General features: G+C 49.0%; 1 protein-coding gene across 1 annotated transcript in view; it reads left to right on the top strand.

The window, feature by feature from the left end:
• HEG1 (heart development protein with EGF like domains 1) overlaps positions 1 to 23,753 on the top strand; it is a 50,975-nt gene that overhangs the window by 6,834 nt on the left and 20,388 nt on the right. The window contains exons 2-11 of the mRNA XM_058810005.1: positions 11,091 to 11,357; positions 12,350 to 12,568; positions 12,941 to 13,180; positions 14,313 to 14,621; positions 15,022 to 15,330; positions 15,849 to 16,151; positions 17,013 to 17,321; positions 18,017 to 18,571; positions 18,929 to 19,270; positions 20,244 to 21,590. Of these exons, the coding sequence (XP_058665988.1) occupies positions 11,091 to 11,357; positions 12,350 to 12,568; positions 12,941 to 13,180; positions 14,313 to 14,621; positions 15,022 to 15,330; positions 15,849 to 16,151; positions 17,013 to 17,321; positions 18,017 to 18,571; positions 18,929 to 19,270; positions 20,244 to 21,590 (4,200 nt within the window). The remainder of the gene's footprint in view (positions 1 to 11,090; positions 11,358 to 12,349; positions 12,569 to 12,940; positions 13,181 to 14,312; positions 14,622 to 15,021; positions 15,331 to 15,848; positions 16,152 to 17,012; positions 17,322 to 18,016; positions 18,572 to 18,928; positions 19,271 to 20,243; positions 21,591 to 23,753) is intronic.

Here is a 23,753-nt window from a genome sequence, read left to right as displayed (position 1 = left end):
GAGGAGGGTTATATCTGCTTTTGCATCTGCTGTGCCCTTGACTTGGAGTCATTTGATAAATAGGTTTGCAGTTGGTTACTTAAGCATCTCCCAAGCTGCAGTCAGCATCCCAGCTGTGGGTGAGGGAGCACTGCTGCCAAAAGTCAGGATCTGTGTCAAGAGCCTCCTAAGATTTGGCTGTCTTTCCCTAAAACCCCAACTCCTGGAGTTGTCATTACAGGAGAATCACTTAGAGGGGTAGAAGAAGAGCGTCTGGCTGTTGAGATGGTAGATAGAAAAGCCTGGAAACTATTAGCTGCAATGCTAGGAGTCACAGAGGAAGCCCAGGTTGGGTTTATTTAAAAATACCACTAGCTCAGAGCTGGTCTCCAGAAGCTTTTGTGTCCAGACAGAAGGGTTGTTTCAGACACCCCTGCTTGGCATCTGCATCTGCAGGAGAAGTGCAGCCCTCTGCACTGTCCTGCTGTGCTAGGGGAAGAGAGGGAGCGCAGCAGGAATGCCGAGGGCAAACCCAGTTGTTCTCTGTCCAGCTGTTTGAATACCTTGTGCAAGCACCTTGACCTTGGTGGATTGCTTCTCCACTGGGAAAAACAAGCTCCATGTGCCTTGCCACTCTTTGCATGGCCATGGAGCAGTGCAGCGTTCTGACTGTGCTCTGGCTGAGGGTGATCTTGTCACTTGCACTGTGACCACATGCTGCAGGTCCTTCCCTTTGCCTTGCAGGGTGGACACCCCATCTTGGGCTTCCAATCTGGTGCTTGGAAAAAGTCCTCTGGAAGTGCCATGACCTTTGCAGTTGTTTTGCCAAGGCAAACATAGAGATGTTTGAGGGACCTTTTGCACAGCGGTTTGATGGCAACAAGGCTCCTGCCACTTAAGTTTGGGAGAAAATAATGTTTTCTTTTTAACTCTGAGATAAAGTCAGTGGGAAAGGAGTGAGGAGGAATTTTAAGTGGTTTGATAGAAAGGCATGCAGACTGTGCACAAAGGGTTAAGCCAGCAGGGTTAGCTGTTGTCCCAGGGGTACAGCCCAGGCTGCATTTCCCAGAAGACATCGAGTTGCACACACACATTAGGGCGTTTTTCTCAGCATTTTTCAGCAGGCTGTGATGGCAGAGGTTTTGAGGGCTGTTACAGGATCGGTCTCTCTCTGTTACCTCTCGCCTCTATAACCAGGCCGACACTGTGGTAATTTCTGCTACCAGAACCACCCTTAGATTCCTGTGAAATCTCCAGAGCACAGAAGAAACCCTGGGTGGGCATTTTGGACTGACGGACAGGCTGCTTTGCTTACTGGTAGCAAAGGTGGGCTCTCTTTTTCCTTGAAGAGCATGCTAAAAGGCACTTCTGTCTCTGGAGTGACAAGAGGAATTTAGATCTATGGAGCACAATTATTCACGTCACTGCTTGTTAGGATGCTGGTGTTAACACCCTTCCTCTTGTGGAAAATCTCTTAAGCCCTGAGGACTGATGTGAAGCGTCACGCTCTGGTGAACTTTGCTGAAGCAGGGATGAATCACACTAAGTTTGGCTTCAATGTATTGTCCAAAAGATGCCTTCTCTGATAGCCTAGGAGGAGAGTTCTGCTGCCCACCCACCCAGGGTGTCAGGATCGATTTTGGGGGGAGGACAGCACTTTCTGGAGTATGCATAAATTGGGGGGTTAATGTGGGAGTTTGGATATTTGAGGGATTTTTCATTTGGCTTTGGTTTTGAGTGCTCTGTAAAAGCAAAAGGCAGGTCTGTAAGAGATCTCAAGACATTTCCCAAGGGATCTCAATATATCTCCTCCCTATCTTCTGGGATCACCCAGAATGGTAGATAAATACACCACTTTTTTAGAAATGAGAAGGATTTCACTGCATCTCTGAATAACTGTCCTGCTACATCCATGCCACTATAGGTAAGAAAACACTTTCTTATCAGGGAAACTGAAGCAGCTGATAGTTAAACCTTCTGCAAAGAAATATCCCAGACAAGTATTGGCCAGGTTTGAACCTGCATTACTTGTAAGATCTCCCAAACTGACAAGGTAATTTAGGAATTTGGGGAGGAAATGCAGAAGGTAACCCTGTCTATTGAACTCGATTCTCTGCTGTGATGGGAATGATTTCCAGGAGTGGAAGCATCCACAGACCAACTGCGCATGATTTGAGCTCCTTGTCAATTGGAATCAAGGACCCTGATTGTGGAGCATAATGCTGCTCTTGTAATTCAGCCTTTATCTTTGTGCTGGAGCTGGGTATAATTGTATCTGTGTCTGGAGGGACAAGGAGAAGGGTTTCAGTGGCTGGTACTCACAAAGGCATCTTTAGAAACCTCCTCATCCCTGGTACAAGCTTGGTAGGGCTTAAATGAAAATACCCCTGAGTAGCTTTAGACATTTGAACAGTCATCATTGTTTGATTCAGATTTGGTTACAGGACTAACATCTAAATGTTAATTCTTTTTAGGACATTATCAGCTCTTTCAGCAAGTGCAGAATGGGGATGCAGTATTAGACCGTCAGCCAACCCTGCAGATAAAGGCCCTTTGAAAGGATGTTTCTTAGGAGGGAAACAATCAGAGAATGCAGAAAATCATGAAGATGGTCTCTTCTTAGGAACAGGTAGCAAATGTGATGCATGAGGAAAGCTAAATGAACCAGGAGGCTTTTAAATTGGGGAATGGGAATAACAGCAATTTTGTGGCCTCTGAGGACAGTCCCCAGCATGCAGTCAGAGATCCTCATCATCCTGTCCTGCAAAGTGCTGCTAGACCTGGAGATTGTAGGGTGTTGTTAAGCTGTGTCACATGCTGGGTTAAGACTGAAGTTGGTGGTCACATGGATGTGCCAAGGCAGTTGATGTGTGGTGGCTCTGTGCTGGGTAGTCTGTGTCTTTGTGTGGGCAGGTGGGTTTGGGGCACAGATTTCTGTCCTCTCAGTATTCTGCTCTGCCTTGCTCACCACCCCGTGCCCGTATGCATCGAGGTAGGATGTGACCTGACCATGACTCCCCCTGAGCCCTCAGTGACATCTCAGAGGGTGACAGCCCAGCCCTGCCCTTCTCCAGCACTCATTCCTACTGCTGCCCACATCTGAAAGAAGGTGTTTATTTTTCATCCTCCCTGAAACATTTGCAGGGAGGCACTGGAAGTGGTAAATCCCTTCCCCCGTTCTCGGAAAGGAAACGTGTGGCTGCCGAGGAGTGGCACAGTGGTGGCTGTGGGGCAGGACCTCTGTTCCACCTGTCCCTGGCAGTGCTGCTCCTCTGCTTGTCAGTGGTGGCAGCTCTGCCAGTGCCAGGGGAGAGGCCTGGCTCATCCCCTGGAAGAAGGAGGGCCGGCGCCATCCTGAGCTGCCACCGCTGCTTCCGGGGCAGATCAGCGCGGTGTCATCTAGGAAATGTGATTTAGATCATCATCCTTTGGCAGCAGATGGGGGAAGGGAGGTGGGGGCCCTTGTCTCTTCTGGGGATTCATTTCTCTTTAAGCTGCTGTATTTATTTTTTTGCCTGTTTGCCTTTTTCTCCATCCCTTCACAAGTCTCAGTGCCCCTTGCTGAAGGGCAGGAGCCACGAGAGCATCCATGGTTCCTGCTGCCATGACATCATGCCCTGCATCCAACCTGGGTGTCAGGCTTGGGCTACACTCAGTTTTCCCTTGAGATGGGGTTGCATTTTGCTGGTCTACATGGAGGGAAGGATCCACTGAGCCTTGTGACTGCATGTCACCAAATGGCACCGACCACTTGGCAGGCTGATGATTTTCCTGCATCCAAGAGGGCTCCTTGTCCCTCTCATCCCCGCAGTGCCCTTGAGAAGTTGCTCAATTCCCAGGCTGGTCATCATCCCTGAAGTGACTGCCAGCCAGCAAAGCTCTTTGGCGTGTGCCTAATGTTAAGCACAGGGAATAGTTCCCTGGGGAGCTCTTGAGTACATTGCTGGAGTGAGGCTCTGGTCAAGACACCTGGACCAAAGCCCACCTGCGTCACTGAGCAGCATGGCTTGGTCCCCAGGGACTCATGGCAGCCCCTGGCTGCTCCCAGCCTCACCTCTCAGCATTGCAGCACCTTTCCCTGCTCCTTCCTCCATCTTCCCAGTATTTATTATCCCTTCCTGTGTGTGGGAAGCAGGTCTTGGACTCAGATCACTTTGGAGCAGGGACTTCTGGTTTTGTTTCCAGAGTGGGATGTGAAAACACAGTCTTGTTTTCACCTGGGTCTGCAAAAGGCTGAGTCCTCAGCCCCTTGGGCAGATGTCCTTTGCCACTGCTTGGCATCACTTTTTGATACGCATTGAGGTTTTGTGCAGAAAAATCTGTGCTTCAGCCCACAGTCCTTGTGGTTTTCAGGTAATTACAAATACCAATAGTTGGGGTGTTTCTTTCTCCTGCAAGATCTGTTTAAGTCAAATACAAGTCACTGAACTTATATTGGGAGTAAATAAGCTTCATGGAATGGCTTTGGTTATCATGAGGTCACACAGAATGAGCTAATGCTTCCTTCTGGCCTGGAAATTAGACTTTCCAGACAGCAAAATTTCATCCTGCAGGTTCTAAGCCTCTAGCACCTTTCCTCAGAGGGGAGCCCAAGCCCCAGGTCTGTGCAGTGCTCAGCCCCTTTAGAGATGCTCAGCCCTTATCACCAAAGCCCAGCCCTGCTGGGGGCAGGTTCCCTGTATTGCCAGTTTCAGTGAGCCTGGGCAGCTGCTGGGGTGAAAGCCATCCCGTGGGTTGTGGTGCCCAGCTAACAGGCAAAGTGCAGTGAAATCTCTCCACAGCACAGTGAACTTGCTGCCCTGGAAATATTGACCCCAAGCTGCAAACCTTGCAGACAAATTCCAGGTTTCTGGAAGTATTTGTGCGAGAGGTCTGGAAAAGAGCCACGTTAGAAGTGAAGCTGTGTGCTTGCAGAAGCTGACAGCAGCCTGGTCCTGCTCCCTCCAGCCCCACCAGCCTGTTTCTTACCCCTTCACCAGAACTGTGCACACCACCATGGATTTTTCTCCATCCCCCCCCCCCCCCCCCCATCTTTTTCGCAGCCAGGATGTTTTTTCTTGCCTTTTTATTGTTCCAGTGACCTAGCAACTCCACTTTGGTGGAGTCCTGCCAGGAGACTTCCTCCCCGAGCCGTCTGATAGTCTCCAGCAGCACTGCCCTCGGATGGGAGCAGAAGCTAAAATGACACCAGGCTGGGTCCCTGAGTGGCTTTTGCTCTGGCCTTGTGAGTGCTGGTGAGGGCAGCATTGCCTTCCCAACTAGGAAAGCTTCCAGGGGGCTTTAAAAGCCTCAGAAAAAGGAAGGAGAGGCAACACATGGGTGATATTTTCTGTAATATTTCTGCAGGACATTATAGAAAAGACTCGGGGGTTTTGGAAGTGAATTTGCTGATGCTGAGATTTAGCATTTGGGATCTCTGCTGCAGACAGGGTAGCTGGGGACATTTCAGCATTGCAGGGTTCAGGAAAGGGGATGGAGAGGAGGTGTGAGTGCTCAGAGAGCTGTGCACTTAGGGAGCTTTATTTTGGCTTGGTTTTACTGATGTTTACTAAAAGCAGTAGAAAAGAAATCCCTTTGTTAAGTGCTTCTGGGGCTGCCTTCGCTCTGCCCTGGGCCTGCAGGGGCTTTTCCCACATTAACACTGGAGGGAGGCTTCCAGGGCAGAACAGAAATGAGCTGTCAAGCCAGAAAATATGGCTGGGTTTGGCTTTCTGCTCAAGAAAGGCCATCAGGACACAGGGCCTGGGACACGGGAGGTTCAATCTCCACTGGATGGATGGATTGAGATTTTACTGTAGCTCCAGCATGGTTATGGTTTTTTTAGCAGTATGGTAAGTCATGGCTTATCCCTGTTGGAAGTGGAATCTATATAAATGTATTTTTCAAGGACTTGATGATAAACCAGGACTTTTTCTTTTTTTTAATTCAGTTGCTGAAAGCTGTTTAAAAACCAAAGTCTATGAAAAGAGGTTTGAGGATCTGCCCTGAGCCACGGGCTTGTGGTTTCCAGACAGCACAGGTGGTCCCATGGATCCGTGTGGTCTCAGGGATCTGTGGATTGAACCAAACTGGCCAAGAATGATAAGTAGGAAGCTTAGGATTACATGGGCTCATACAGGTGATCTGGGAGCCTGCACCTCCCCAGGGAAATGTTTAGGACACCAAAACTAAGAGGCTGTAAACCTCTTGATAAGCAGAACAATATCCTGTCCCTGCACTGTGCAGGTTTTATCCCAGCTGTGGGCACTCCATATGCATATATCCTGTGCTTTTAGAAAGGAACACAGATTTCTGTGTACTATTTATTTTGGAGATTCCTTACTGTTTTCTTGCTTTAGGGTACTGCTTTTAAGAGCAGTAATTGGATCCTGTTTTTTTTTTTCCTAAAGGCATCTCTGAGCATCAGGTTCTGGGATGTTGAAAAAAGGTGTAGGAAGCAAAAATGGCCTTTAGTATCCTCTGAGGTTTTACAGGTCCCGGAAGGGAGGCGGTGTGGAAGTGCAGAGTGGTTTTGTCACAAAGCAGAACTGCAGACAAGGTGCTGTGGTGTGGCACTGGAGTGTCTGGGGATGATGCTGATGTCCTCAGCCCTGGGGGCACCCATGGCTGGAAGTGGCCAGGTGGGCATTAACCATGTGGCCCTTGGCATTCAGAGCTTGCAGGGGCTGCTGCTGCCATTAAATCCCCATCACTTTTCTTGAGCTGACATATTAAAGCTCTAGGCACCTTTGGTGCCTGCATAAATCCTTCCTATTATGGTTAAAATGACAGAAGATCCTGTGAATTGATGTCCTGCTCTGCCTGGGGGCCAGTGGGGAGAGGATGAGGAGCCGAAGCACCAGAGCAAGGGCGTGTGTCTATTGGATACTGCATCCAAACCAGCCCCCACAAAGGATGAGAGGCTCTAGTAAGGCTTCTGCACCTCTTCTCTTCCCCATACACCCTCTCTTGCCACCTCTCTTAATCCAGACAGAATAAATCCTTGTATAGATGTAAAAAAAAATAGCAGAACAGGGTTGACTGCATGTGGTTAAAAACCTCTTGCATTTTTCCCGCACTTAGCACACACGAGGGACCTTCCCCAAGCAGTATTATCAGCGTGTTTACTCTCAATTGACCCATCTCAAGTATGAATTTTTTTTTACCCTCCATTTCATCCCACCCTGCTCACTCCCCCCCCCCCCGCCCTTAAACTTCTTCTTTCAGAGCAAGAACAAGGAAGGAAATTGAAAATCCCAGAGAGCCCTAGACGGTCCAGATTTAGGGCTTGAGCTTTTGTTCGCACAAACTCGCTTGGCTCCTAACCGGCCTCCACCCATGATCCCGACATCCGCAGCAGCAGCCGCTCGTTCAAAACACAGCCCGGAGCCCAGAGGCCGGCCCCGGCAGGGACCGGAGCCCCAGAGCCGAGCCCGGCAGGGACCGGAGCCCGAAACCCAGAGCCCAGAGCCCGGCCCCGGCAGGGCCCAAAGCCCGGCAGGGACCGGAGCCCGAAACCCAGAGCCCGGCAGGAACCGGAGCCCCGAGCCTGGAGCCCGGCCCCGCTCTGCTCCCGCTGCTTCTCCCGAGCTACCCGCCTTTCTTCCCAACCTCTCCCTACAGCCAGCCAGGAGTTTTCCAAGTCGGGATGAGTTTTTTCTCCCCTCCGCGAGCCTCGGATGATGTTGAGATTATGCAACGTTAACAGATGTGGGGTTTATAATTAGAGCTGCCTGTCCTCGGGAGGAGCCGCTGCGGGCACGGGATGATGCTCCCGCAGCCCCGGCAGAACAGCGGCTCCATGGGCGGCTCCATCCCCATCCCAGCGGGAATGCTCCCCAGGGAGTGCCCACCCTCCCCACGAGGGATGCTCCGGGTGAAGGGCTGCTCTGGACAGCCAGTCAGCTGCTCTTGGCTTTCCTTCTTTCCTTCTTAAATTTGTGTTCCCCTGTCAAGAAAGTATTTTTCTTGCCCTCGAGGGGAAAAAAATCCCATTTTCAGGGGAGCCGTGGGGCTGGGATAGCTTGTGGTGTGCCTTGGCTGGCTGCAATCTCCTGACAAACGTTGCCTGTGGGGATGCTGCTCTCCTGGCATCAGTAGGATACATCCCACCTCCCTCCCCGCCCTGTGTGTGATCACAGTCACTGCAGAAAACTTGCATTATTGTGCTTTTTGGTGTTGTGCTGACCCATGGTTGAGTTGTGAGCATCACCTAAATACTGCCTTGGTAGCAGCCAGCTGTGAAACAGGGCAATGCCTGTGCTGTGTCACAGATGGAGACAGAAAATTGTTGGCCCAAAAGAGATTTTTCAGGAGTCTCACAAGGTAGTTCTCCAACTGGGCTGCCAGGGGCAAGCCCAAAGCCTTGAGAAATCAGCTGGAACTTGATCTGTTTGTCCTGGCTGAGCTGTGTAACTCGGCTCACAGCAAGCCTCGGGCTTGTTATGCTTGCAAAGAAAAAGTAACTCCGAGCCTCGACCTGTCTGGTGAGCATCACTGCTAGTTTTCACTGGGAAGGAAAACACCAATCCAGTGGGTGGCAGGGTTTTGTGCTGGAAGTCAAATATTTCTCAGTGGCTGTGGTTATGTGGAGTTAAACCATGCAAAGCTGTTGGCAGCTTAGGATGTGACGAAATTGTTGGTGACAGATCAGCACCTCAGCTAAAGGGCCACTCTGCTTTAAGCCTTTAAAGCATCAGGGGAGGCCAGATGGTCCCGTGGGGAATTTTTGGGAAGAAATTTGATCTGGTCTGTCCGCTGCAGAGGAGGGTTGTCTTTGAAGTCTTAATTTCTACTGGCAAATCAAAGAGGATATTGTGGTTTTATCTTGCACTTCTGGTAGGCTTGATGGATGTGACATTTCATGTCTATTTTGTTGAACAAGTTTTTTTTGGGGTTTCCTTACTACATGCTGTGGGTTGAATTTTCCAGTGTAGCTTATGCTCTGCACCCGCTGATCTGGGGAGCTGAGCCTGTGCTAGGATGAGGTTTTCCTCCCTGCACCAGGACCTTGCAGGGGAGGGTTAAAAATGCCAGATGACTCTAAAAAGCCTGTGTAAATAATACCTTCTCATTCAGCCCCTCCACTGCCTGGCTGCGCTCAAAGCCAGGTTTGCTGGCGCCCACAATAAGGGGAAGGGTTTTGCTTCAGTTTATTCCCAGCATCTCTGCAGAGCCAAAAGAAGATAGAGAACACTCTGAGGTGGGTTTGCAGGGCAAACAACCACCAGATAAGCAAACAGCAGTGTTTTAATTTTGAACTGGTCTCATTCAATCAAGGAACATAGCTGAAGGCACTGCTTGCTCGCATTTCCAGGGTTAGTTTTTAAGAAGTGGCAGTGAAATGCCTGCTGAAGTGTGATGCTGTATATTTTAGCCTGCCCTTGTTGATAAATGAGTTGGCAACCTGGGAAAGCAGATTTCCCTCTGTCTATCCTCATACCCTAAGGGTTTATTTAAGCATCTGCTGCTTTGCCTTCTCTCTGTGCAGCAGAGCTGGCCACAGGCTCTCCAGTCAGCATGGGCTGCACAGCTGAAAGCTTTTAGTGCGAGGGGGATGGAGAGAAATTCAGTGCACTGCCCTCCAGCACAGCCACGTTTTTCGGGGCTGCTATAAATGGACTTGTGGGCTACAGTTACAGGCTGGGTATTGGCTTGGAAATGAACACAGCAAGCATCCCCTCCACTTCCCATCCCCTTGTCCAGCTGGTGAGGACCAGGAGCTTGTCCCGTGGGACGGGAGGTGGCTCAGAGCGGGCTCTGGGTGGCAGTGGCTGCTCGGCATTGCAGCCACTGTGAGGCTGCCAGTGATGCCACCCTGGCGGCTCTGCTCTGTCACAGCTCCTGTCTCCTTGGCCCACAGGGGCTTAGACTCCCAGGATGAGATACAGACTGTCCTACCTACCCCTCTGTTTCTTGGCGAGTTCCCACTGAAGGTATTGCAGATGTAGAGGGGACACCACTTCTGAAATTGCCACCTCTGTTGTGACAGGCACAGCAACTCCAAGGAAGACATACAATACAAAGAAGATGTGTCCCGTAGGTGTTTGTGTTGGGCACACAGTTTTGTTACAGAAAATGTTTGGAGGCCCAGAACAGATTTAACTTTCAAAATCAGAATTTTTGGGCAGAGACTGACTGCCTTTATCTGCTGCCTGTGGATGCCATGCACATGACAGAGACTGCATTTTGTTGTAAGGAAGATGGACAAAACAGGGACCTTGCCCATTCAGATCTGGACTTGCTTTTGACTTCAGAGCTTGTTGTGGGTTTTGAAGGTCATCTGAGGCTGCAGTGCCAGCCAAGCCTTGGGACTGTAACATAGTTGGTGGCTGCTGATTTTTGTGTGAACTGATACGCAGTGAAATCCTCACAGCCCTGTGTGGTACCATAAGCTGGAAACCGTGATTCCCTGGACCACCACTCATGCACAATCTTCTTCTTTTTTGTCTTGTTTCTCGTATTGTGGTAGACATTAATGTTAGAATTGCTAAAATATCTCATCACCCTGGAGTGCTTTGGCACTGGGTGGGCCATGTTACCCACACCATGCACTGATCTCCTGTGTCCCAGTGCTGCACTGTGGCTGGGTGGGTTACACTGACCATCCTGGGTGCCCTGCAGTTCTCAGCCAGCTTCCTGCCAGCTCTCTGTGGGTGATGAGGTTTGAGATCAGGTGTCCAGCAAGCACTGACCAAGTGGAGAGAGGAGAGCAGCTGTGGGGCCCTCTCCCCTCCCATCTTACATTCAGAATGGGGCTGTGCTGGGCTCTGCTCTGGAGACCTTCACACTCCTGCCATGGACCCTACACTGCAAGTATTTCCATCAGTTATTTGTTTAAGACTTTCTTTTTGCTCCTTTCAAAATTTATTTCTCCTAACACAAAAAAATCCTGAGGGTGCTGAATTGAATTAGTCTTTTGCACAAAGGTGGATTTTGGTATTTGGTCCCCAGTCTAGTTTCCACTGGTGCAAATCCAAAAATAAATTTCATGTCTGTGTTTTGATTATGCAAAATTTTTCTCTAGTGTAAGTAAATGAGCTCAGAGCCTGGCCTTGGTGTTACTGCAGTGAGCTGAGCCTGCACATCAGTGCTGATGGGATCTAAGTTGTTTTTCTTGTCTTTCCTTTTAGTCATTGAAAGCAGCCATCAGGAGAGAAGCTCAAGCACAGAGATGAGGACTGCTGGTGCTCCTGTGGAGCTGGTGACGATGCTGGCTGGGAGCAGGGAGTGGGCATCACTGCCTGCCTGGCACGGGGCAGTGCCAGCAGCAAGCAGGGTCACAGGGCACACTGTGCCCCCTGCCAGTGATGGGGATGTCACCCCTCCAGGAGCAGGATCCCCAGAGAACCCATCTGCTGGGACAGTCACCCACCTGTTCACCCACAGCCATCCCCCTGGTGAGTTTATGGGTGTGAGAGTTGCTGTTACTGCTCCCAGCCCAGGGACTGAGCATAGCCACTGGGTTAGGAAGCAGTGCTGCCCCACAGCTAGAAATGCAGATTTTTGAGAGAAATCTAATCTCAGGATTGGAGAAATCCATTCTCAGGAAAGCTGGGCTTTGTTTTTTAGCATTACAACACAGATGACTCTCTGGAGCTGCTGCTGATGTTTTTCAGCACTCAGCAGCACCCAGGGGGTCCTGCCCATCCACTGAGCTCAGGGGCTGTGCAAAGAGCTGAGACCCCTGGGTGTCCCCACAACTTCTCCCCTCAGGAACTGAACCCCACTGCAAGCCCAGCCTAGGCTATAAGAACTCAGCTTAAGGATACCTGACCAGCTGTGATGATGATTTGTGGCTGAGGTCCTTACATGGAAATCCTGCAAGTGAGCACTTACTTTTGGGTCTGCTCATAATCTTCAGTCATAAGTAAACCAATGTACTCTTTTAAATATGAACTTAAGTCAAGGCCTGTTTCCCAGAGCAGCAAGACAAAGCTGTGATGATTGCCCTGTCCCCACTTCAGTTTTTTTCTTAATATCCCCAGCTGAAATAAGATATAAGCATAGAGGTTTTCTTTAATTTTTTTTTATTCCTTGGTTTTTTTCTGCTTAGGGACTAGAATGTAGAGCTGGCATGCCCAGGCTGCCAGCTGTGGACTGTTCTGGCATCAGCTCCTTACTGCCTTCTGCATTTTTAATGTCTCTAAAAAAAAAGTCTGTTTCTTTTGCCATGCTCAAATGAGGACAATATTTAAAATGCCATTATTTTTTGGCAACAGAAACCCTCTGTTCCCATCAATCCCTCCTGCAGTTAAACAGAGGAAACGTGAGGGATGCAGCTGTGACCCTTCCTGTTGCATGTGGTAGGGCTGGGTACCACTGCAGGTGATGCTGCTGCCACCCAAGAACTTTTCCAGGTGAACATGACCCTCTCCCTGTTGCTTTCCAGACCCTGGAAGCCATCACCACGCTGCAGACATGCCAGGGAGAGGCAAGAGGGCTCCCAGCACCCCTGCAGCTGCTGAGGGGACACCAGCAGGCTCTGAAGATGTCAGCACCAGTTTGGCTGAGGGGACACAGGGAGGGCACCATGGGCTCTGGAACGGGTCAGGGTTTAACACCATGAGGACAGTGCTGCTGCCTTCATCTCCAGAAGCTCATCACCCAGGTGAGCCATCCCAGTTCAGCCTAGGAGCACTGGGAAAGTGTTTCAGCACCTGGGAACAAGGTGAATGCTGTTCCCCAGAGTAGCCAGCATTGGTTGAGCCTGGTTCTGTATTGTAGAGCTTTGTGGATCCAGCTCTCCATCCTCACTGTGCACCCAGGGCAGTTTACTGGCTTGCTTTATGCACAAGGATGGAGAGAAGAATCCATGTGGCTTCTCTTAGTATTTAAAATTGTGAGCTGCTTAGAGCAGCTTGCAAGCACAAAGATCCTGTAGGCACAGTGCAGACAGGGGGCTGAGGGGCAGTGTGGATTGGTGTGTGGACAGCTGAGCCCATCTCTGGGTTTTCATCTGCTTTCCCCCATTGCCTTGCAGGCACTGACAGCCTCTCCCAGTCCATGAGCAGCTGGGTGGGCACAGAGCTGGGCACTGCAGCTGCTTCACCCAGCCCCAGCTCTGCCCTCCCTGGCTCCCTGGGACAGCCCCAGGCCTCCTCCCAAGCTTCAAGCACCCAGACTGGTGCAGAGCACATCGTGCTACACCCCAGGGGTGTCACAGGGAGCTTGACCAGCCCTTTGCTGACTGCATCACCTCCCATGGACAGCACCTTCAGAGGTGAGCTTTGCTGGCCTTTGTTTCATAGCTTTGAAAAGCTACTTTATAGTATTTGCTTTCTTGAAGCAGAGGAGATGCTCTGTTTTGCATGCACTCTGTTTTTTATTATTTGGATAGTTAGCTGAAATTCCCTGCTGAAAGCAGGAAAAAGCAATGGAAAAAATAATTTGATCCAACCCCCCCCCCAGCATTTTCCACTTAAAAAAAAAAAAAAAGAAGTTCTTTGGATGTGGATGTTATCACAGTGTTTTCTGCAGGGTGGATGTCTGCAGCTGTGAAATATCTTCACTGGGGCAGTGCCAGCTGCAGAGCAAGGGCAGCTCTGAGCCCTGTCTGACCTGTGCCCAAGTGGTGACGGGGTGGGGTGGGAGGTTGGGAACCCACACTTCAACCACATGGGTGGGTTTGCCCTCAGCTAGGCAGGGTGAGATGCCTGTGCTGAACAACCTGCTCAGGGCAGCAAACCTGAGATCCCTGGGCTCCATGGCTTCCCCTTGCTTGCTCTGCAGCAGCCAGAGTCTGGAGCTCCCAAAACCAGAGATTTTGTCCTGCTCCACACAGATATTGAAAACCTCAGTGTTGTCAAATCCTTATCCTGTGTCCAGAGCTTTTCAGAAGCAAACACATCTCCAGGGTTCTCACACTGGTACAGCTGTTGGGAGCACCACTGGGGCTGCAGGAAACCTGAGACCCAGTGTCTGAAGGACAGTGCCCCACTGAGCCCTGGGATGTGGGATGTGTAGTGAGCTGCAGGCTCATGTGGGAATGTGGCTGTGCTTAGGTTTCCTCCCTTTGCTGTTTGATGCTGTTGCTCAAGCCACAAAAAAAAGAAAAGCAAAAAGCCTGAGCCTATTTCCAGCAATATTAGAGCAAAGGTGGGATTTAAAGGCAAACCCCCACAGTCCTTGTCCTGTGGGGTTTCCTGCTGTCTGGGCCATGCCACTCTCACAAACCTGGCAGCGAGGTCTCCCTGCAGTGAGGGGAGTCCTGCCTGTCCAAAGGAGCACTTTGTCCAGATTGAACACTTCCTATGCTTAGTGTCTGTATGTGCACTGTAAGCATCTGGGGAGAAAATGGATCCATCTGTTTATAATTTCATGTATATAAATCCATTTTTCCTATTGTACTGTAGGCGTTGGAAGCAGCCACCAGCCGTCCAACAGCTCAGCCACGGAGAGGTTCGGTTCAGTTTTCACCAGCACCAGCACCTCCATTTCCACAACAGCTGCCAAGGCTGGAGGGAGGACATTGAGGTCTCTGCCAGCCAGCACCAGGCTGGTCTCCATGGCAGAGATTTCCACCTCTGGGACTGAAATCACCAGCTCCTCAGCCCAGAGCCAGACCCCTGGTGTGTCTGTGGGTGCCCAGGGTGATGGAGGCAGACGTGTCACAGACCCATTGCTCTCAGGCTTGCCATCCATTTCAGGAAGTGCTTCCACAAGTGAGTTTTGATAGATAGCTCAAAACTCTTATTTAAAGACTCTTTATTAACAAAATATATCCTTTTTATTTTAAAGAAAGGAGGAATAATATTGTATTTGGCACATTCTGTACATTTAAAAACATTTCACAGAAATGAAAGTATGGATAAATATTATTCTTGTTGGAAGGGGAGGATAGATTTTCCTTGAAAACTTCCAGTAGAATTTTGCAAGCAATAACTTCAGCAGTTCCTATTTAGAGACCACTTTCCCCCTGTCTTAATGATTTCCCAGTATTAAACATTTCCGTATTGAATATTCACACATACATTGTCTACATCTGCTGACAGTGGGATGAGACCTACCCAGCAGTTTTTATTTATGTTTGTGCAGTTTTGCCTTTCTCTTCTGCTTTTTCAGCTTCTGGCAGCAGTTATGAACCCCCCAGGAGCATCCCAGGTGCAGAAGAGACAACGGAGCACTTGGACATCCAGGCTGCTGACATGTCCAGCATGGCAGTGGGGACACTGATGTCCCCAGAAAATGGCCACACAGCAGAGGTGACAAGGCACTCTGCCACCAGCAGCAACCCCACAAGCTCTTTGGGTGGGACCTCCTCTTCCTTGAGGACTGGGACACATCATCTCAACAGCTCATGGGAAGCCACTGATCTCCCAGGCCCTCCTTTGCTCACAAGTTCCCTCTCTGCCTCTGAAGGTCCTTTCCCAGGTAAATTTGTTAGTCTGAAAGCTGTCTGCCTTGGGGCTGGGTGAGATTTCACATCCCTGCACTGTTTTTCTTCAGATATGGCCATCAGTCATTATTGGATGCATGGATGTTTTTGTTACTGGCTGCACTGAGCTGGCAGTGAGATGGGTGGGAAGGGGGAGAGTGGAGCTCAGCTTTTGGGTGAAAAACATGGATGGCCTCATTACTAATGAAACTCCTGTCCTGGGAAGAGCATTGCTAAGAGATACATGCACACACTTTCTCGGCCAGAGACACTTGCTGGGGTTTTGCAGCTGTCACCTAGTGCTGTGTCTGCCATGCAGGCTGGTCTGTAGGATGTGGGTTTGAGATTTTTCATGGATTTCTGTAAGGCACATGTTGCCTGTTCTGAAGAGATTCATCTCCTCCCAGAGAAACCCCTTCGGTTTCTCAAAGGGCAGTGTAGAAATGGGTGCTGAGCACACAGTTGTGTGTATAGCTCTGTATGCACAAATCAAACCTGGTTTATTGTACCCTAGGTGTCAGAAGCAGCCACAGACCAGTGGCAGAGAAAACCTCCCTCGCTTCCTCTGCCACCAGCACTCCCATTTCAGCCACATCCAGCAGTGGGGGGAGGCCCCCCAGGTCAGCCTCAGGCAGCAGCCCCTGGGCAGCAGCCAAGGGCTCCGCATCCAGCAGTGCCACGTACAGAACCTTGGGAACAACCCAATCCACATCTTCTGGGAGAGGGACCTCCAGGGCTCAGGGGTCCACAGGAATGACAGATTTCACTGAGGTGGCAGACTCTCCCCTAACACGCTCTGGCTCTCCTCTTTCCCCAGGTGAGTTCACATTAGAATTGAAATACCATTTTTCTTACAAGCTTGCACTTGCCTGACTCTTTCCTGCTATGTAGAATATACTGTTAGGAAGGATGCAGTGTGATTTTCTGTCTGAAATTATTCAGCTCTTTCTTGACCAAAAAAATGTGCTTTACGTTTTTTACAGAAAGGGCACATGTGTAGAAAGTTTCATTATGCCAAGAAAAATAATTAACTTTCAAATCACAGTCCTATTTTTACTGTCTCCAGTTGCTATCTCCATGTTACAGACAAGAGAACTAAGCAGGTGAGGATTAGATCATGTCCCAGGGATCAGACTTCAGTTCCTACTTTCTGTCCTACTTCTTGGATCATGCTGCTTCCCAGAATTTGAACCAGCTCAACAAATTTAAGGCAACTTTGAGTATGGTCCCTGAGGTCCTTCATGCTGCTGTTTGGTCATAGTTCCCACTGTGGTTCTGAAGGGGTCTGATCCCCCTGATCCTGCTTCTTCAGACTTCTCTAAGACCTTCACACTGCTCAGGGTGTTGACTGTCTGAACTGATTTCCAGGCTTTTCTGGGTCACCACGATATTTGTTCTAGCAGCATGGAGTGCACTCAGGCACATAATGGTGAAATCAAGTGCACAGCATTAGTATTTCAACAGTTTTATATAATAGCACTTTTGTCAGCATCACACTGGTTTTTAGAAGACAAATTTTTGTAGGAAGGATTTGTATCTTTGGAAATTGACATTTTCTCATATTTTCTACTTGTGTTTGTGTACTGTACTTGCCTCTGGGTGCTATTGGAAGAAAGCTCATTTTTATTTATAGTTCCATATGTGTAAAAATGTAAATTATTTCTTTATCACATTTTAGCTACTGGAAGCAGCCTTGTGTCATTCAGCATCCTGTCAACAGACAGAAGAACCAATTTCCCCACCACCATCACCTCTGTTTACACAACAGGCACCAAGGGAGGAGGGAGGACATTAAGGTCTCTGCCAGCCAGCACCACCCTGGCCCAAAAAACAGAGGTTTCCACCACTGGTACTGAAAGCATCAGCTCTCCAGGCCATTCCCAGTCTTCTTGGGGAACCCAGGGTGGTGGTGGTAGAGGTTCCACCCTGTCATCTGTGACCCCGTTGCTCACAGGCTCACCATCTGCTGCAGAAAGCACTTCCCCAGGTGAGCTGTGAGCACACATCAGACACCCATCTGCATGGGCACAGAGAGGGAGGGCATGCTGGAAGGTGCTGGATGATGGCATTGGATTTATGGATGAAAATTTCAACTTCCAGAGAAAAACACATTTTCTGTTTCTTACATTTGGCACCAGGAAAAGCCAGCCTTGCTGCCAGAGCAGTCTCGAGGTTTGCTGTGTTTTCAGGGACAGCACAATTTCAAGACTGCCCCACTGGCTGTGTTTACACCAGCAGAAGCAGCAGCAGTCATTCCTGAGTCCACCCTGGGGTGCAAAGGCAGTATTTACTGATCCCATACAAACCTGCCATGCTTTCCTTCAAGTACCAGGGCTTTGGGTGCTGTGTGCTCTCCCCTCACTCACTGTGGGTGCAGAGGTGACAGTGTGGGGTGTCTGGTGCCCAGGTCAGGCCTGTGGCACTGGGAGGAGTGCTGGAGGGAAGCAAACCCAAAAGTGCTGCCATACCTTGCTCCTTGTGCCCTCTCCAGGGTGCCCTGCTGTCAGCAGCTCTTCCTAGCACAGGAAAGAGCTGTGCTTTCAGAGTTAGCATTTTCTGCAGGATTGGATTTTCTGTCACAATTCTTTCTGTGCCCTCCGCCTGAGGCAGGTGATGGAAGAGAGAACACCTGCTTATTTATAGTTTAGGGTGCATAAACCATTTTGCTTTGCTCTCTCTCAGCAGACAAGAGCTCAGCAACAGGAGGACACCTCCCTCTCACCAGCACACCCGGTGTGGTGGGAGCTGCCGCCAGGGAGGAGAGCAGCACAGTGCCTGTGTTGGACACCCATGGAGCTTCCAGTGCCAGAGGAAGCTCTGCTCCCTCTCCCCCCCACACCAGCACCCTGGACACAGTCCTGCTGTCCTCACCAGCAGCACAGCCTGGGAAGCAGAGTCGTGTTCCACAGAGCGGGGCAGGACTCAGTGAGCTTCCAACAAAGCTGCTGCCTGCGTTTTCTCCCAGCATTTCAGTGCCTTCACCTTCAGCCACACTCTTCATCCACAAGGAAGGGACACCTCAAGCCCCAGGTAGCCACAGCACATGGAGCACAAAAGCAGAAAGCCTCACATCTCAGCTGGACACAGCTGGGGACACCCACACCGGCCCTGTCCTGTCCTCCACGGCCTGGCCTCCAGTGAGACATGTGTCATCTGGCCAAGAAGGATCCCCAGAGCCCAAGGTTACCCCTTCATCCAAGGCCTTCACCTACTTCTCTGCTGCTGCTGAACCTTCCAGTGAGTTTTTCTGAGCTCTGGGGTAACGTTTGACTGCCTCTCCCTTCCCTTCTCTGTGGGATTGCTATGACACAGCTGTTGCAGGTGTCATGGGCACCATTTATAAGTGGTCATGGTTCTGCCCTGCGGTGTGGTATATCTGCAGCTGTTGATGCTTAACAAGAAGGGTCTCATTCTTGAGACATGTGGCTCTTGTTTCTGTAGGGCACATTGACTGCCTGTCTGGGTTGTGGTGATAATTACAAATAACGTAAACATACAATTATGACTCTAATTGTATTGATCCCTCAGTATCTGGGCAGTCCTGTCTGCTGTGAGATGATAAAATCAGACTCCTGCTTTTCCATCCTTTTTCAGCTATTGGCAGCAGCCATGGCTCCCTAAGCAGCTCAGGTGCTGAGAAGAGGATGCCCAGCCCCATCACTGATCCCGTGTACAGTTCATCCCCGTCTGTGGGTGCTGAGGAGAGGATGCTGCTCTCAGTGACAGGTGGCACTCTGGCTGGTGGCATGGATAGCTCTTCTTTCCATGCTGGAGCTCCCAGCTCTCCAGGGCCATCTGAGCCAGCCCTGGTGGAGCAGGGCAGGACAGCCAACACCTCCACCAGCAGCGGGGGCTTCACAGGCTTTGCGACGGAGACGGTGTTTGTGCGTTCTGCCAAGATACCCACTTACTCTTCTTTCCAAAATGATCTCACAAGTAAGTTGATGGTTTTTGGTGTACATTTGGGGAAATTCACATTGTCTGTTTTTTAGTATTTTGTACATAAGGTTTTTGTTTATTACTACATTCAGTACCACCTGTGGGTTCACTCAGGGGGATGTTTCCATCAAAGGACTCAAAACCAGAGCCCACACAGATAGGAAACTATTCCAGAAGTGGAGCCATAAACCCTCCTGTTTTGATGGCTGCATTTTCTTTTTTTTTGCACCCTAACTGGTTTCTTTTGGATGATGCTTTCAGAACTGTTTCACAATAACCTAAGGAATTTTAGAATTAAAACAAAATTTCAATACCATTTTAAATTTTTTAAAAGTTGGCTGACCTTAGCTGTACATCCTGAAACCGGTACTATAAGATTGATTGCACCTTTAGTGCTAAATAATCTGAAATTTTTGCATGCTGATGTGCATTTAGGTTTTCCTGGCTGCAAAGTTTTGAATCACTGGGTTCATGATAAGCTGCAAATTAACATAATGCAATAATTTCATCCTGCAGAGGCATGAAGTTCACTGTGTCTAAAAACAAATTGACTGAGCAAGATGGATATTCTGTAGATGGGGATGGAGGATAAGAGGGCAAGGATGTGAATTTTGTAAATTATGAGTGATAAAAAGAACAGTTGGGTTTTTCTGCTTAGCTTGTCACAAATACCACAGAATATTAAGATCTCAATCACTTTAGGAAAGCAGTATGTGAAGAACAGTGACTTGGAAACCTACACATTTCATGGGACTTTTGTGTCTGTCAGGATTCATAATTTTATAATCAATTAAGGCATGCATAAGGCTCCTAATTGTGTAACCATGCTTGAATGGTGCTTGAAATAATTAGAAAATCATGGAACAGGTTCACAGACAAGAACATCTTATTTAGCAAGCAGCTTTAATATAACATCAAAATGCTTTCATATTACTCTGTCTTTCTAATATTTTTTGTCCTTTTACTCCAGACTTTTCAGGTAGCCACCAGCCAGTCAGTGGCAGTGATGCTGAGAAAAGAACCTCAGTCTCTCACACAGACGGCACGTACATTTCAACCACATACACCAGAGGAGGAGAAAGGACTCTCCTGTCTATCTCCAACAGCAGCACCTCTGCTGACTCCTCAGAGAGTTCCACCTTTTTTTCTGAAATTTCCAGCCCTTTTGATGCCTCACAATCATCTGTGGCTCATGACAGGCAGACTAATGCATCAAACAGAAGCAGTTTTGTTGAACCATCTACAGAGCCGTTGCTGGTGCACCCTTCCAAACCATCAACATCTTCTACAGGCAGCATAGAAAATATAACTCTATTCAACACTGCCTCTGAGTTGCTGACCACTGACAGATCCTCTCTGTCTTCATCAGCATTTCCAGCCTCTTCGTCACTGTCATCACTGCAGCACTTGCTGTCATCAACACCACCACCAACTCATCTGTTTACGTTGTCAGAATCACCTGAGCCACGCTTGCCCTCTGTGATGGCATCTTCACCCCCTCTGCAGGCATTGCCATCCTCCTTGCCCACTTCCTCCTTGCCCTCCCCATCTTACTCGTTGGCATCTTTACTGTCTGTGTTTTCATCCCCCTCATCCATGTCGCAGTCCAGTGAGAGCGATCAAGCAAGTACCACTGTGGCTACGGTCAGGCTGGAGCCCTCCACAGCTGCCACAGCCAGGAGCTCACCCAGAGAGACCAACAAGCCCAGTGTCACACACCAGCCCCAAAAGAGCACCACCTTCACTCCCACCAGGTCACCTCTCCCTACGGAACCCATGGAGCTGCTTGGTGGACGCGTCGTGTCCGTGTCCGCTCCCGTGACAGTAACAGAGACTGCCTTGCCTAGAGATGCCTCCACCCATGGGGACAGCTCTGGGAAGGCAGCACCACTGCTCACCACAGCTCCACAGGCTGGTCCAACAGATGCACCCCTTAGTCCCTCAGCAAGTGCAGCAAATGAGGCCAGCATTGTCCCCACAGTGGCAGTGACCACGGTGAAGCCTCCTGTGCTGACAACGCCGTCCGGTCGCCGGCCCAGCCCAGGTGAGGCCAGCACCATGAAGGACCACAGGGCCCAGACACCCACTGCCACTAAGCACAGTTACACCACTGGTAAAAGCACAGAAGCCATGGGTCCCATCACTGCAAAGCCTGGTAAAGCCACTGAGGAAAACATCCCTGTTACAAGTACCTCTGCAGCACCTCCAACCATCAAAACCACTGGGAGCATTGCAACGACTTTGGCTGCTGCCAAACCAACCACTGCTCCTCTGCCAAGCAGCACAGTCAGGCTGAGGACATCACCTCCAGCCACAGGTAATGTGTGCAATGACTCTCACCAGTGGTGGGGCCAGGAACAAGCAGGCAGGAATTCCTGGGTCCCACTTCAGGAGTTTTCAAAGAGCTGTGTGTCCATGCATGTGTGACAAGTCTGTTGTCAGCAGGGTTTGAGGGCAATAACTTGTCTCTGTGTTGTTTTTTTTTAAGCTAAGGGTTTAGCAGTCAAGTTGAATGGGTGAAATAAGGGTGAGCACTTTGAGCATTTCTGATAAAAAGATTAAGCTGAAATTTGGCTGTTTTGAGAAAATAAATCTGATTGGCCTTACAGGTAAGCACAGGATGTACTTTTATCTATTGTTATTGTTAATCCATCAAGAAATATAATGATTGATATCTGTCTTATTATTGAGAAAGTACAGTTGGCCAGCACTTGGTATTTTGTTGAAACTGCTTCTCATATTACAACCTATAGTTGTTTTCTCCCCACCTCACTAAATATTAATCTTCTTAGGGGCCTGATGCTTCTCCTGCTAGTCTTGCTGAGAATGTTGTTATAAAAAATTTATTACCACTGCCAGTCTCCTTATTTTCTCAAGTAAATACATTTGCTGAAGTCTTATATAAAAGGAAATTGACTTTGTGTTTGAAGTTCACAGCCCGGCCATCATGCCACTGTAGGATACAGTGTGTGTGCTAAAGGCATTAATCTCAGTGAAATACTGGCAATAATATGTATTCCATCCAATAATTAAGTATTTAAAGGTTATTTCTCAGGCTGATTTGTTTTAATTATAGCTATAGCTTAATGCAAAAAAAAATTTCTTTACTGGAATGATTTTTTAATTGAAAAATTAAGATAATGCATCCTTTTTAGAAACTGATTCACACTTTTCCATTCACCAGAATGCAAAAGATCCTTTTGCTGTCTTGGTCATGGTGCTTTGTCCATGGTCACTCACTGCCCTGAGAGTGGCTGCCCTGGTCTCTGCTGTACAAAGCACGAGCTGAAGGATGGCAAAGTGAAAGCCATGGGTTTAAATCACTCCCACTCATTTCTGGCTGCTTACATTACACCAAGTCTGCTTCTCACTGATGCTGAGGTAGCTGTGCCAGGCTGGTCCAGGCATGAGGTTGCATCGAGTGGTGTGTCCCAGGGCAGAGAGAGCTGTCAGGTCTGTGTGGTGCTGTGGGTTACTGCAGTGCCACCAGAAATGCACACATGGGTTTGGTTCTTGTGCTTCATGCTGTAACCACAGAGCCTGTGCTTCCTGCCTCTGCTGCAGCACTCAGCAGCAGCAGCCACAAGATAGGTATGAGTGGGGTGTAAGATGTCTAAGAAGTCTTGCTGGTCTTGTAGAGCCTTGTCACTGACAAGTCCCCAGCCCTGCCTATGGCCTGCCCTTGTGGGTGTGTATGATGTGTGTTTGTGCTCATCTGAGTCACAGATGCAGCAAGAGGAGCTTTTTTGACCAGGACATCTTTTTTATTTTTTTCTAAGAGGAAATATTGGATATATTCTTCAGAATATGCAGTTTGAGTTGTTTAATCTACAAAGCATCTGAGATACTGTCTTTAATCCCCCGAGACACCGTTTTATTACAATGGTGTCTGCTCCCCAAGCTCTTGCTGACCCAGCAGGAAGGGCACTGACAGTGGTGGCACAGGCAGGAATCACTGCTGTGACCATCCCCAGGCTGGCATGGAGGAGCCCTGGAGAAGGAGGTGATTGCAGCCAGGGCTGCCTCCACCATGACTGGGTAACCTGCAGACTGGATCAGTGCTCAAGCTCTGCCCTTGGAGCTGAGAAACAGGGCTTGGATGAAAAGGACAGGACTTTGGTGAAGCAGCCCATGCCCACATGTCTGACTTGGGCTGTTGAGGTTCCTTCTTTGGTTTTCTCATGCATAAACTGTTGGGTTGTTTGTCTTTGGAAAGAACCTTGAGATCTTCTGATGAGCAGTGCTACAGATCAGTTGGATGTTCAAATTAACATGGATCTGTGCTAGACCTCAAGGGCTTTTGAATGAATATTCAAGTGGTTTATATTTATTCTTTCAGCTCCAACAGAGTAATTAGGAACAGCATAAATAGTAAGTGCAAATGATGCAATGAAGCATCTGATAATGCTCAAGGAGTCACAGATGGGGAGCCAAGTTCATCTCTTTTAGCCCAGCAGCTCATGATTTTTATGATTCTGTA

This window comes from Ammospiza caudacuta, chromosome 8 (assembly GCF_027887145.1).
Source record: "Ammospiza caudacuta isolate bAmmCau1 chromosome 8, bAmmCau1.pri, whole genome shotgun sequence".
NCBI classification, from domain to species: Eukaryota; Metazoa; Chordata; class Aves; order Passeriformes; family Passerellidae; genus Ammospiza; species Ammospiza caudacuta.
Note: the sequence above shows the minus strand (reverse complement) of the source record. Positions and strands in the feature narration are given on the sequence as shown.